This window comes from Protopterus annectens, chromosome 11.part0 (genome assembly GCF_019279795.1).
Source record: "Protopterus annectens isolate FY-2018-M chromosome 11.part0, PAN1.0, whole genome shotgun sequence".
NCBI classification, from domain to species: domain Eukaryota; kingdom Metazoa; phylum Chordata; order Ceratodontiformes; family Protopteridae; genus Protopterus; species Protopterus annectens.
The window spans coordinates 1,153,669,368-1,153,684,743 of NC_056745.1; the positions used below are offsets into that span (position 1 = coordinate 1,153,669,368).

At 42.8% G+C, this 15,376-nt stretch overlaps 1 protein-coding gene across 1 annotated transcript in view; it reads right to left on the reverse strand.

Moving 5' to 3' along the window:
• The window catches only part of NAPEPLD (N-acyl phosphatidylethanolamine phospholipase D), a gene marked incomplete in the record, with an annotated part of 998,216 nt that overhangs the window by 573,674 nt on the left and 409,166 nt on the right, over positions 1-15,376 (reverse strand). The window contains 1 exon segment of the mRNA XM_044088514.1: positions 1,206-1,518. Coding sequence (XP_043944449.1) covers positions 1,206-1,502 — 297 coding nt within the window.

Genomic DNA, 15,376 nt, shown 5'->3' on the forward strand with positions numbered 1-15,376 from the left:
ATGCATTTGGACTGAATTATACAGACTTTATTCTACTGTGAGATGTATATATCTATACTGGTTCCCTTTATCGAAGGTTTAAAACTTTGAATGTTATATGGTCGAAACCATATAATCAAAGTTTTAAAACTTCGAACGTTCTCAACAGAGATCTCCATACAGAGCAGAACAGGAAATTTTCTCTTTTCCTTGCTGTAGTGCGATCTCGGGTTGGTATATTTAAATAGCAGGGGGTGGGGGGCTTGCCCCCCTGCAAAAACATTGAGGAACATGGTTTTGTTTTTGTATTTATTTCAGAATTTCGAAGTCTTGAAACTTCGATCATATGGTCTTGACCATATGATCGAAGTTTTGAAACTTCGATCATATGGTCTTGACCATATGAAATTTGAAATTGTAAACCTTCGATATTCTGAAGTGAATCCATCTACACACACACACACACACACACACACACACACACACACACACACACACACACACATATATATATATATATATATACAGCTATCCACATATAGACATAAATAGATAAATACAGATATACGTGTTATTCATATGTTTGTAATAAAATCAGTACAGGAAAAGATGATGTTGGTAGAACCACATCAATCAATTTAAGTAGCATAGATTTCATCAGTGCAGCTGCCTTAGAGACTGTTCACAGCAGAAGATGCAGCTTCCAGAGGAGATAAAGGGAATGTCTTAACATCGCAGTAATTAAAATGCCTTTGCAAGAGGACAGAAAATTACACTGCTTTCTGAAAAACAGCCAGAAGAACTGTAGTCCCCTTACCACAGTCATCAGGTAGGTTAAAAGGGGTTTATGTTAGTTTACATAAATTTTACTTTGTATCAAAATTAACTATTAAAAGGAAACAGAACTGAAAAGAGGTTGCAATATAGTTGGGATTGGGGAATGTGCCCTTTTCCCCACTGTAGTGTGATTTCGGAGTTAGTGTATAAAATTAGCAGGAGGTGTGTGGGATGCAGGGGTGTTGACCTCCTGCAGAAACCCCGTTTCCATTTTTTGTTAGTTTTCCTTATTTTAATTTGTCGATCATCTGGTCACTACCATAAGAATTTCGACAAAGTAAAATTTCGATAAACTAACATAAACCCAGTTAAAAGTACGCAAATATTGACAGAAATCAAGACAGAAAATCATGAGGGTTGTCAGTCAGTTAAATAATGAATAATATTACCTCTTTTGAACTTGGAACATTGCTGTTATTTTTTTCCATGACTGCCCACTTCAAAACATTGCAGAAGGTTGGTGGTTTCCAGGTTGGCCACGGATTAACAAATCTTCCATCTTTAGTCTTCTGAGACTTTGTAACATCTTCCTGAATTCTGTAGTCTAGTCTGAAGCTTTTCCTGGAAGACCTAGAAGACGTACTTCCTCGAGAACCATGGCTAGAGTTCTGTCGCTTCTTAACTGCATCTTTGGGATAATGACTGCTTGAAATTAAATTATGATCTTCCTCTAATTTTTCCTCCATTATTTTAGACAGTGATCTAAAAAGAAAAATGCAACAAATGTTCAGTATAAAGAATATTATTTGAACAGCAATGCCCCTAAACATATAGTAAATTAACAAAACTGCAGATGTTTTGGGTTGCTCTTTCCTGAAATGATACAACTAGTAATATGGATGGTATGAATCCACATCCCTACTTTAAGCTATAAAGATATGTATGTTACACTGTACACATTTTACTGTTTCTTTTTTATATCCAACTAAATGTTATAAATTCTCTCTCTCGTAAGCTAAAACTTTTGGGACACTAAAACGTAGAAAATGTCAGCAGACAACACCATTCTGGTCTACCTAATTTGTCCATTACACTACCTGTAGATTAGCTGCACTCCTCTCTTCCAAGACCGCCCTTATTTTTCTCCCATGACATCATGTGTTCCATCTCCACCTGCTAAACTTGCACTCGGTAGGAGTCTATTCCATGTTATTGGCAATCCTGTCTTTAGACAAAAGAGTCCTGACAACTTTCGCTTGAGTAATCCACCTTCTAGTCCCAAGCTGTGCACTTTGATTTTGTGTTTTTTTTTCCCAAAAGATCTGCCATCCTCACTGACTTTTCAGAGTGATTTGGAAAACTTAAACATGACTGCCTCTGCATTTGCTTTGTTCGTATCCCGGAGAGATATACACATTACATAGAAGCATCTTCATATAATTTATGCAAACCTTATTATAACTTGGTAGCCCTTCTTCACAGCTTCAGTCCTTTTACCTCCCTATGGAAATGGGTCATACAAAGCTACACATTAGTACTTGAGGTAGTTTCTCACCAACCATAGGCAGAGAAGGATGGTAACATTCCACCTTATACTTTTTCCTGGTAATATCTCTTCCTATGTACCCTTCTAACATTTTAGTTTCATGCAATGACTTTCCACCTACAAGCCATCTGAAATACCCAAAAACCTGTTTTAGTTTTTGCAGCTGGAAGCACATCACACCAGTGTGCATGCCTGCTGTATGTTTTCTTTGTTAGATATGTTACTACAGAAAAGGCACTTGGCATGGCTGGGAGTTACGGTATGACGTACACCAGAACTGCCACGTTTGATCCTAAAGTTGAAGGCTTGTAAATCAATGGTCATGCCTGGAGGAAGAAATCATCACCATAACCTACACCCCTGCAAAGTATTATTTCTATTTTCCAATTGTAGGTTGCTTTTCTTCCCTCTCTAGTCATGAGAACCCATCAGTATGTGCAAGTGCATGCTTTCTAGTGATCACATATCCCTGGTAAAACATGAATTTAATAACTGCATTTTAGAGGGTTTTTTCTTCTAGTCATATGATCACTTGAACAGGTGTAAGTGCATACAGCCTTGTGATCACATGAGTGGTAAAATAGGCCTTTGGTAACTTTTTTAATTTATCAATCTACCTATTATTTTTATGCTGCATTAAGGACTTTTACAGGGAAAGCAGAACCCTTCTGTTGCATTTTTTCCAAAGGTATCATTTTGTGGAGTTAAGCAAAGATGAAACCTAGATTTGAAGGCTTGTGTCATGATCTGATACTAACCAAATAAACAGCATCCGTGATGTTCAGCAATGGTGATGATTGGTTGATTGCTTTACAAGTTTGCATCCTTTTAGGGCATAATTAAGCAATGACCAACAGTAGGGATGGTCAGCTGTGCTGAATTTACCGATGAATGCTTCAGTTAGAACATGAGGGAGTAGCTTAAATGGTCTGACAAAAAACAAGTAGGTAACCATAGCACAACTCACACCCTACTACTGATTATTACATTTGGCAAATTTTTCCCCCCATTTTTACTGTTTTCTGTGCTGTATTTTGCACAGTACATGGATACAAGTCTGTATAAAAAGTAGCATGTTGAACAGTTTAAGAATTGCTAAGAAATTCCAACTCTCTGAACTTTAGTTTTAGTGTTTTTTAATTACTCTGAATACTAAACATGGTTATTTTTTAAAGAGTAGTAAATAAACTAAAATTGTTCCTATGCTACTCATACTATCCATCATGAAAAATAGCCTTGTGGTAACAAAATGGAAACTATGATCAACACGAAAATTAAAAAGGTGCTTAAATGAACAACAAATGGCATGTTTCTCCCAAACCATTTGTACTGGCTGATGTGAATTTTAAATATGGCTACTGCTGTTTCAACTGCAAACCTTTGAGTTAATTTCTAAATTTAAAGTTTTACATACCCCCCCCCCACACACACACAATTTTCTGATAACTGAGGTTACAATCTACATAGTCATGGGGACACAGAGACTATACTGACAGCTAATGGATTCATGGTACTGAAACTCATTCTCTAAAGGGCTGGACTATCACAGAATGCGCACCTGTGTATACGCACAAACAAACCTGCAGGCAATTTGCAAGATTGTCAAACAACATATGGCAAGTCTTTGGGAGGCAGGAAGAAACTGCAGCACTTGGAAGAAACCCCACAGGTGACAATGTGTTTGGCTGAGAAAAAAAAGTAACTAATAAGCTATGTCTCTTCAGTCTCTGGTACCAGCAGGCAGGCCTGAGTGTAACACTAACTATATCTACATCAGACTTTTCTTTCATTTTTTTAACAGTTGTCTTATCATGATGTATCATGACTTTCTTCTGAAAGCCCTCTTGCAGGTGGAAAATGAAAGATGGAGATCATCAAGCACCTGTTATGGTCGCTGTCACACCCGTGCACTGGCCTAGCAATCAAGGAGCCTCAATCCTCACCACTAACACCAGTGAGGGGCATCCATATAGGGAAAGGATAATAAATACACACACAGTAAAGTACAATTACCCTTAACTGCACACAGACATCACAGTCAGTCTGGGGCTGGTTTCTCCCTTTCTCTCCAGGTCCCCAATAAGACTCCCCACTGGCACAGCTACAGGGTCCAGATCTCAGCTTAGTGAGCAAGCTAAAACCTCCAGCACCCTCTCTGATCAGCCAGTGCTTCATGTCCCTGCCCAGGTAGCTGACACACATACACTTTGGGGTAAGAGTTTATACAACCACACAGACACCCCTGAGGAAGGCTGACAGGTTCTCCAGCTGAGCCCCTTTTACCCAGACTATAGGGTAGAAATCACTGCCACCACCCAGCTAATATTTATCAACTACACAAAGGCCCTTAAACGGCTGTCCAATTATTACTGTGCAGTATTATTATCCAATGGTAAGTGTGACTGAACAGTCAAGGCTTCTTAGAGTGACTTGGTACAGTGTCACTATATACATGCAATGTACTCTTAGAGCTTAAATTACTTCTACACAAAACAGCCACAGTTGAAATGTTTAAAAATATTTAATAATAAATAATAAAAACACAAGCCAATATGTCTTACTACACAGTGCTAGTCAAGAGTTCAGAGATAACAGAGAAATACTTAAAATAATACTGTAGAAAAATTCTAACATCACAGAAAAAAACAAACTAGTCTAATCTTCCTAATTCCCAGCTATTTCTAAGAGAAAACATTGTTTTAAATAACTTGCATACAGAACAAAGCAGTGCTGGTGATGTTTGATGTTCTCAAGACAAAATGCTCTGAGCTCTCTGATTCTCTCTCTTTAAATTGATAACACAGAGCCGCTTCACATAGTATCATTCTTCATACTTCTTTGGTGTTCCCAAGTTAACAGAAACGACATTTACATTCTTTACACCTGGTCAGAAATCAGAGCAATAAAGGACATTTATACATGCAAATTCTAGCCATTAACTCTAGTCTTAAAACAATATGCAGGATGCCGCCCTATAGACATATCGGCTCTGAATTCTGACATCAAAGAATTGACTTATCAGCTTTGTTACAGAAGAGTGCACTGTTGTTACATTTTTGCTGTTCAATATCCAATGCAGTCTTTTTATATTTAAGAGAATAAGCCTGTGGCTTACATTAATATTTACAAATGACAGAAATTATCTACAAAATTCTATCTGGCTGGGCTGGTAGCCTTTACCTATCTTCACCCCCCCCCCGGAGAACTCGAGCTAGTTTTGCAAGTGACCCTTGAGAAACGTTGCTTGAGAGGGTTAGGTCTATCTGAGTATATCTTACCCCATTCCCTGTCTTGAGAGCCCATCTATGTTGGCATTGCTAAACCCACTGTGGTGCTGCACTGACATATCATATGCTTGCAACCCTAGGCTCCATCTTAGCAACTTGGCATTTTGCTGGCTGGCTTTGTTTAACCATGTTAGGGGATTGTGATCTGTTACTACAGTGAATTTTCATCCATACAGATAAGGCTAAAGTTTCTGCAGTGCCCACACTATGGCTAAACATTCCTTTTCTACAGCTGCATAGCATTCCTCCCTGGGTTGCAGCCTACGATGGAGATAAACCACTGGGTGCTCTTCTCCCTCTGAAGAAATCTGGCTAAGTACAGCCCCCACCCCATAGTTTGAAGCATCCACCTGCACAACAAATTATTTGCTGTTACCTGGACTAGCTAACAGGGGGATCTCCCAAGGCTTGTTTAAGCTTCCAGAATGCCTGCTCACATGCTGGGGTCCACACTACCTTATCTGGCCTGTTCTTCCTTGTCAGGTTTGTGAGGGGAGCAGCTATGTTACTATAACTAGGGATGAACTTTCTGTAGTACTCTGCTGTCCCTAAGAATGTCCTCACCTGCTTTTTGGTAACAGGTGCAGGCCATATCTGAATGGCTTCTACTTTGGCAGATTCTGGCCTGATCTTACCACTCCCACTTTATGTCCCAGATAGTAGACCTCTGCCATGCCCACCTGACTTTTGCTGGGCTTAATGGTCAACCCTGCCCTCTGTAGTCTGCCCAGCACCTCCCTGACATGCTGAAGGTGCTCTTGCCAGGAATGGCTGTAGATGGCAATATCATCTAGGTAAGCAAGGGCAATCCTTCCTGCTAAGATATGATCTACCAGTCTCTGGAAAGTTTCTGGGGCATTTCTTTCATCCCAAAGGGTATATTTGCGAACTCATACAAGCCAAAAGGAGTCAAAAAGGCTGACCTCTCTAGCACTGGCAGTCAAGGGCACCTGCCAGCAACCCTTGGTAAGATCAATAGTTGTAAGATACTTAGCCCCACCCAGCTGCTCTAGGGCCTCATCTGTCCTAGGCATGGGGTAAGCGTCTGATTCTGTGTGACTGTTTAATTTCCTGTAGTCCACACCGAACCTGGTGCTGCCATCCTTCTTTGGCACCAGCACCACTGGGGAGGCCCAGGGACTGTTGGACTCGAATTACCCCTAGTTCCAACATCTCCTGTATCACCACCCTCAGACTATGTTTGACTCTCTCAGGCACCCTACAAGGGGCCTGCCTAATATGTCTTTGGGGTCCTGTATTCACCTGGTGCTGCACCAGGTGTGTGCATCCTGGTTTCCCAGTGAACATGTCCCCAAACTCCTGTAACAAGGCTCGGAGTTCTCGAACCTGGGTAGGCAGTAGCTGCTGGGACATTGCTACCCCTTCCATTGAGGTGTCAGCCCGAGCCTCACTGAGGAGATCAGTCACCAGATCTCTCTCAGACTCCTCCTGCAATCCACTGCAAATGCTCAGCACAAGGGCCTCCCTATTATGGTAAGGCTTCATCATGTTAACATGGTACAATTTGTGCCTCTGCCTTTCAGTTTTACCATGTAGTTAACATCACTTACCTTTCTTACCACATTGTAGGGTCCCTCCCAAGCTGCTTGCAGCTTGTTGTGTCTGACAGGAATGAGAACCATTACCTGCTACCCTACAGCATACTCTCTAGCTTGAGCATTCCTGTTGTTGGACTTCTGCCAGGTTCTCCTGGGCCAAGCCCATGAGTTCCCTGAGCCTTGTCCTGAGATTTAGGACATATGCCACAACAGACTTCTTGAGAGGTTCACACTCACCTTCCCACTCACCTCAAATTAAATCTAGAGGTCCCCTCTCCCTATGCCCATACAACTCAAAGGGTGAAAAACCTGTGGATTCTTGGGGAACCTCTCTGTAAGCAAACAGATGGGGCAATATTTGTCCCAGTCCCTCTTGAACTGGTCTGCAAATGGCCTTATAATGGACTTGATTGTAGAGTTTAACCTCTCAACAAGACCATTAGTCTGGGAATGGTAGGGGGTGGTCTTCAGGTGCTTCACCTCACAGGACTTCCACAGACAAGCCAGCAGGTCTAACATGAAATTTGCACCTCTGTCAGTCAGTATTTCTTTTGCGAAACCTACCTTGCTGAAAATCTCTAACAAAGCATTTGCCACCTTTTCTACCTCAATGGTAGGACAGAGCCACTGCTTCAGGGTATCGTGTAGCATAATCCACTACCACTACGATATACTTTTCCCCTGTGGAACTTGCGGTACTCAGAGGCCCCACAATATCCATAGCTACCCTTTGAAATAGCTCCTCAATCACAGGCAAAGGCATCAAATGAGCGCTCACCTTGTTTCCTGCCTTGCCTACCTTTTGGCACTGCTCACAGGTCCTGCAGTACCCTGTTACATCTCTGGAAATTCCAGGCCAGTAGAAGTTCTGCATAATACGTCTCTTTGTACATTTTATACCCATGTGACCTGCAAAGGGAATATCATGGGCTATGGCTAGAAGCACCAGAGGGTAGGCTCTAGGCACTACCAACTGCTGCACCCTCGCACCTTCTAGCCCTCCCTTAGGGGTCTACTCTCTATACAGTAACCCTTTGTTCCAGTATCCAGATTCCTCCTTCCCTTGAGAATTAGGTGCCTTACTAGCTACCTGCCTCAGGTCTTGCAATGTAGGGTCTGAGAGTTGAGCTCATCTCAACTCTCTTTGTAACCCTTCCCATCTCTCCTTCCTCACGAAGTCTGGCATCCTCTGACAGTGGTGCCTCACTGTCAGCCTGGGTACTACTACTCACCTCTACCTTTGCAGTCCGCTGTCCAACGGAACATCAGTACTCACAAGCAGCTGTGGCTCACCTTCAGTTTCACTGGTACAGAGTAGCTCCCTTCCTGAAGTAACAACCTCACCTGTCCTGGCTGCAAGTATGCAGTCTGTCTGCGTCTCCCCCCAGGCTACCAGACGCACATGCTTTTCTCCTAGCCTGACTGTGTGTAACTGCATAAGCACATGGTACTGCCTCATCCAAATCCTTCCCTATCAGGACATCTGCAGGATGGTAGTTCGGTACCCTTGTTGTCTCGAGACAACCTACTATTGTCATTGTCTTTCTCACTTACTACCTCTCTCACCTTTTGGTCCCCACCTTGCCTCCATGGACATCTGTATGCCACATGGCCCCATTGGCTGCATTCAAAGCATTGAATCCTAGGTCCTGGACATGTACCTGGACTGTGGCTTCCCCTGCTACTGGCAGATTCTGTTGGGGCAGTCTGTGCTGCCCACCATGGGTTCCTTTAGACCCGTGAGCAGTACTGGGAGCCCCTTTCCTGTGCAGGGATGCCCTGCTTGCTAGGTATAGGTCTCCCTTCTTCCCCAACTCATCTGAAGTAGCACATTGTCTATCAGCTAACAAGATCCTCATGTCCTCAGACAAAGTGCTAAGGGTTTGTTCCCTCACCAAAAGGTCTGCCAGCCCCTCAAAAGTGGTGACCTGACATGCACTCACCCATCTATGAAAATAAGTGCTCATTTCAGCAAGATATTCACACACTTTCATCTGCCTTGCATCTATGCTCACCAAACGTTTTCCTATATGTTTCAGGTGTTAGCTTAAAACATTCTAACAAGTGATTTTTAACAGCAGTATAATCAAAATATTCACAATCAGCAAGTTTAGACAACACAGTTACAGCTTTACCATGGAGCAAGGGGGTCAGGAACCGTACTCAGAGCCTTTAGTCAACATCATACTGTTTACATACCCTCTCAAACATATGAAAGAAACTATCAAAATTATCCCCCTCTTTAAACTGCGGAAGAAATTTACTGACCTTTTGTGCTTCTGGGGTTCAGTTACTCCCTTCCCCATTATGTCCATGACTCTGATGAAGAGTCAGCATCTCCTTCTCTTGCTGCCTCTGCTTTTCCTCAGCTTTCAGGCATAGCAGTTTCTCATTCTCCTCGGCCTGCAGACATCTTAGTCTCTCACCTGCTTCTATTTCCAAATGCATGGCCTCCAACTCAAGTCTCTTTAGTTCCAGATGGAGTTTTAAGTCCTCTGCAGAAAGGTAGAGCTGTCCATTCTCTGAGGGTGGTACATCTCCACTGCCAGTCTCCTCCTGTTGCTGTTTTCTGATGCAGCTGTGACCAAAGCTGCGATCATGTCTGCCTTAGTCAGGTTTCCATGCACCAGTCCCCTAGCCTGGCACATCTCAGCCACCTGGCTCCTTGTCAGCCTTCTGTACTCCTCTGCTGACATGCTGCCTGCTCTCCCTGACTAACTAAACTAACAAAAGAATAAAAGAATTGTGATCTGAACTCTGAGTATTTACTGCGTGGCTGATTTAGAGTACAAAAACACCTTCAGTGATCACTGTACACAAGCTACAGGAATTCACTCTACCCACAACACTACAAGCCAATTAGTATTTGCCAACCAATTAATATGTGGTGTGGATATCCCACCACTGCCAAACAATTAATATGTGATGACCGTGCACTGGCCCAGCAATCAAGGAGCCTCAGTTCTCACCACTAACACCAGTGAGGGGTGTCCATATAGGGAAAGAATAATAAATACACACACAGTAAAGTACAATTTTCCTTAAGAGCACACAGAGATCACAGTCAGTCTGGGGCTGGTTTCTCCCTTTCTCTCCAGGTCCCCAATAAGACTCCCCAATGGCACAGTTATAGGGTCCAGATCTCAGCCTAGTGGGCAAGCTAAAACCTCCAGCACCCTCTCTGATCAACCAGTGCTTTGTATCCCTGCCCAAGTAGCTGACACACAAACACTTTGAGATAAGAGTTTATACAACCACACAGACACTCCTGGGGAAGGCTGGCACAGGCTCTCCAGCTGTGCCCTATTTACCCAGACTATACGGTACAAATCACTGCCACCACCCAGCTAATATTTATCAGCTACTCAAAGGTCCTTAAAAGGGTGTCCAATTATTACTGTGCAATATTATTATCCAAATGATAAATGCGACTAACAGTTAAGGCTTATTAGAGTGACTTGGTACAGTATCACTATATACACGCAATGTACACAAATTATCTCTACACAAAGCAGCCACAGTTGAAAGGTTTAAAAATATTTAATAACAATAAAAACACAAGACAATACTTCTTAATAAACACTGCTAGTCAAGAGTTCAGAGATCACAGAGAAATACTTAAAATAATACCGCAGAAAAGTTCTGACATCACAGAAAAACAAACTAGTCTAATCTTCCTAATTCCTAGCTATTTCTAAGAGAAAACAGTTCTAAATAACTTACATATAGAACAAAGCAGTGCTGCTGATGTTGGATATTCAAGACAAAATGCTCTGAGCTTTCTGATTCTCTTTCTTTAAATTGATAACACAGAGCTGTTTTACATGACATCGTTCTTCACACTTCTCCGGTGTTCCCAGACTAACGGAAACTACATTTACATTCTTTACACCTGGCCAGAAAACTGAGCAATAAAGGACATTTATACATGAAACTTCTAGCCATTAACTCTGGTCTTAAAACAATAGGCAGGATGCCTCCCTCTAGACATATTGGCTCAGAATTTTGACATCAAACAATTGACTTATCAGCTTTGTTACAGCAGAGTGCACTTTTGTTACATTTTTGCAGTTCAATATCCAATGCAGTCTTTTCACATTTAAGTTTACAAGCCTATGGCTTACATTAATATTTACAAAGGACATAATTATCTACAAAATTCTATCTGGCTAGGCTGGCAGCATTTACCTATCTTCACAGTCATTGGTGTGCTTTATATTTAAAAGAAAGAAAACAATGTGTTCAATTTACATTACAACAAATACAAAAGATGGTAATTTTAACTTTGTACATTACTTAGGCTTCTAGTCACTGAGAGTATGCAAGTGTCCACAGAACGTTCTTAAGGCTGCTACTGGAAGTGCATTTTTTACTTTCACATTTTTTTAGCCATGGACAGTTTCATGTTACTGTTACTGATTTTTGAGCTGCTTCTATACTTCGGTCCCTCTCACAAGGGATTTATGATTCTGCAGTTCTAAAATGTTTAAACATATTATTTACCCTTTCTTAAAGTTTTGGCAACATTTTAATATATCACCTTAATTGCCTTTTGCAGTCTTTTTAATATTTTCTTCAGAAATGTTTAAGTACATTTTACAAGACCGCATAAGACTTGGACAGCAATAAACTCAATATTACAAAACTCGGTGCTGTGCTTTATCTTACAAAAACACTATTACTCATCTGGAAATTGAAGAGACTATGATTCAACATCTGGATCTTAGTCTCACAACTCCTTATTCTTTCACACATGGCAACCACACTCGCTCATATCTGTTATGATGCCATTAACAGAAAAACTGGGAGTATGCTCCACTTGTACCTATAAGGCTGACCTAAACATGTATTCTTTGCAACTTAAACAATCTAACATAAAACAAAACTTTTAGTTATGTACTTACCATAACTTTAGATGTTTGGGATCCATCTCGCCTACATTCTGTACTGATCGGCTCCGACTCGGCACGCTATGCTATAGAGCGAAGCCTCTTATTGGCTGAGCTATTCTCTATCCCAGGATGCACCATAACTAATCCCCCAGATCTTGTTTGTCCGCATTCATGCACACACACATAACTTGTTTATATAACATTGCCAGATGTTTCAAGATGAAACAATAGAATTAGGACTGTCCGATCTCTTCTGATCTCCAAGGAAGGGGGAAGGAGGGTGGGTTATTAGAATGTAGATGGATCCCAAACATCTAAAGTTATGGTAAGTACATAACTAAAAGATGTTATGTGATCCTATCTCGCCTACATTCTGTACTGATGGGACAGCGTCCCTAGCACCTAAATCCTGGGTGGCTCACTGGAAAACACTCCTGAACACTGTGGAACCAAATGAAGCTCGCCCCCGAGATGCCACATCCAAATTGTAGTAGGAAATGAAAGTGTGCGGGGAAGACCATGTAGCCGCAGCACAAATGTCACTAATGGCAAGCTTAGAATGGAATGCTATTGAAGTAGCCATAGCTCTTGTAGAGTGAGCTTTGACAGAGGTCGTAAGCTCTTTATTAGAAGAGGAATAAGCTTGACTTATACAGTCCCTGATCCATTTGGCAATAGTGACCTTTGTGAAGGCTTTGCCCAATTTATTATCCGAAAAGGACACAAACAATTGATCTGTTTTCCTTGTTTGTTTGGTCCTATCTAAATAAAAACGCAATTGCCTGTGGACATCCAATGTGTGGAATATGTATTCCGCTTTGTTTGAGTACTTTGGAAAGAAAACTGGAAGTTCTAATGACTGTTGTAGGCAAAAACTGGAACAAACTTTAGGGACAAAGGATGGATTAGGCCTGAGAGATACTCTATCTTTGTGAAAAACCAGGTACGGAGGTTTTACAGATAAAGCTTGAAGCTCTGAAACCCTTCTGGCAGAAGTAATCGCGACCAGAAAGGCAGTTTTCCACAATAGAAATTTCAAATCACATGTTGCTGCCGGTTCGAAGGGGGAGGAAGTTAAGGCACGTAACACCACATTGAGATCCCATGGAGGAGCAGGATGAGAAATCGGAGGTCGTAAAAGCGCAGCACCTTTCATGAAGGTCTTACACAATCTGTTGCTCATTAAAGGTGGGTTTATAGATTCATGAAAATTGGAAATAGCTGCCAATTGGACCTTGATGGTAGAGACTGAAGAACCTTGATTGAAAAGGGAGGTTAGAAATTTTAGGACTTCCGATACAGGAATAGTGATGGGATCCAGACCCCGGAGTTGAGCCCAAATAGCAAATCTCTTCCATTTGCTAGTATACAATTTCTTAGTGGCAGACTTGTGGGCCGAAGATAAGATATGTATGACTTCCGGGTCTAAGGTATGATTCCTGACTATAGTCAGAAGAGGAGGAGCCAAGCTGTTAATTTCAAGGTGTGGAGGGACTGGTGGAGTAGTCCTGACTGATGAATTAATAGGTCTGGGATCTGATCCAGGAACCATGGACCGTCCAGTGCATATTTCCGAAGATAGGGGAACCATACCTGACGAGGCCAGTAAGGAGCAACTAAGATCATTTTGCTCCCCAAGTGAGATGACTTTTGGATCACTCTGGGAAGGAGGGGAACTGGGGGAAAAGCATATAGCAAGCCGGTGGGCCAAGGATGGGCTAGTGCGTCCATAGGGCTCCTCCCCGGAGCCGGAGTGAGGGAGAAGAACTTTTTGCACTTCGCGTTCAGCGGGGTTGCGAAGAGGTCGCAACAAGGAATTCCCCATTTGCTGAAAATCTGAGTTGCCACTGTATTGTTCAGAGACCACTCGTGAGGAGAGAGGATAGTTCTGCTCAGTCTGTCGGCTATCACAATGGACTTGCCAGGGATATGAGTCGCCACTAGAAAACGTTTGGTCGACACTGCCCATTCCCAAACTCTCAGGGCCTCTCTGCAAAGGGGGTAGGATCTGGTCCCTCCCTGCTTGTTCAGGTACCAGACTACTGACATGTTGTCGGAGTGAATGGCAATTACGCCCTGAGGGAGGTAATCGTGAAGGGCTTGTAGGGACAGAAACACCGCCCTCATTTCTAAAATGTTGATATGAAGGAGGCTCTCTTCCGAATACCATTTGCCTTGGACTGACCTGCCCAGGGAATGCCCCCCCCCCCCCATCTGGGAGGCGTCCGTAGTCAAAGTGGCCACAGGAGGAGGTGGAACAAAAGGTCGTCCCTGATCCAGGTTGGGGGACACCAGCCACCAGCGAAGGTCCCGTTTGCAGGTTTCCGTGATCCATATGAGGTGACTGAGAGGGAGATCCTGCAAGGACCACTGTGCTGAAAGAAGCCACTGGAGAATTCTCATATGCAACCTTGCTAGGGGAAACTAGAAGAACAGTGGCGGACATAGATCCCAATAGCTGCAGGACCATTCTGGCTGGGGCTTTAGATCTGAGAAGTAAGGCTCGAACTTGAGCCTGTACGGTTTGTATCCTTTCTGTAGGAAGATAGACTCGCATTCGATTTGAGTCTATCTCTACTCCGATGAATCTTATGAGTTGAGATGGCAGCAACACAGACTTTGGCCAATTGAAGGTGATTCCAGGGGAAGTGCCCAGTGATATTGTGGCGTGTAGGTTCTGCAATAGTAGACGCCTGGAGGTGGCAGTTAGGAGCCAGTCGTCTAGATACGGAAACACCTGGAATCCTAGACTTCTCAGGTGAGCAGTCACGACCGCCAAACATTTGGTGAACACCCTGGGGGCTGTGGTGAGACCAAAGGGCAGCCTTGGAACTGAAAATGACTGTCTCCTAGGCTGAAGCGCAGATGTCTCCTGGACGCCTGATGTACCATGATGTGGTAATAAGCGTCCTTGAGATCTATGGAGCACATCCAAACACCTTTCTCCAGCAGTGGGAGAATGGATTGTAGGGTGACCATTCGGAACTTGGACTTTTTGACTGAACGATTTAGAATGCTGAGATCCAAAATGGGCCTCAAGTCCCCGGTCTTTTTTGGCACCAAAAAGAATCTTGAGTAAGTCCCTAATCCGATCTGGTCTGCGGGGACCGGTTGGATGACTCCTTTTTGAAGCAGCTTTGAGACTTCTAAGGCTGCAATTTCCCGTTGACTGGGTGGCGGGTCCAGGATTTTCTTGGACGGAGGTGGGGAGTGAGAAAAGGGGATGGTGTAACCTCCGGCGATAATTCGAAGCACCCATCGGTCCTGAGTGATACCTTCCCAGGCTTTTAGGTGTCTCAAAAAATGACCCCTGACTGGCTCCAGAGCTGCACAGTC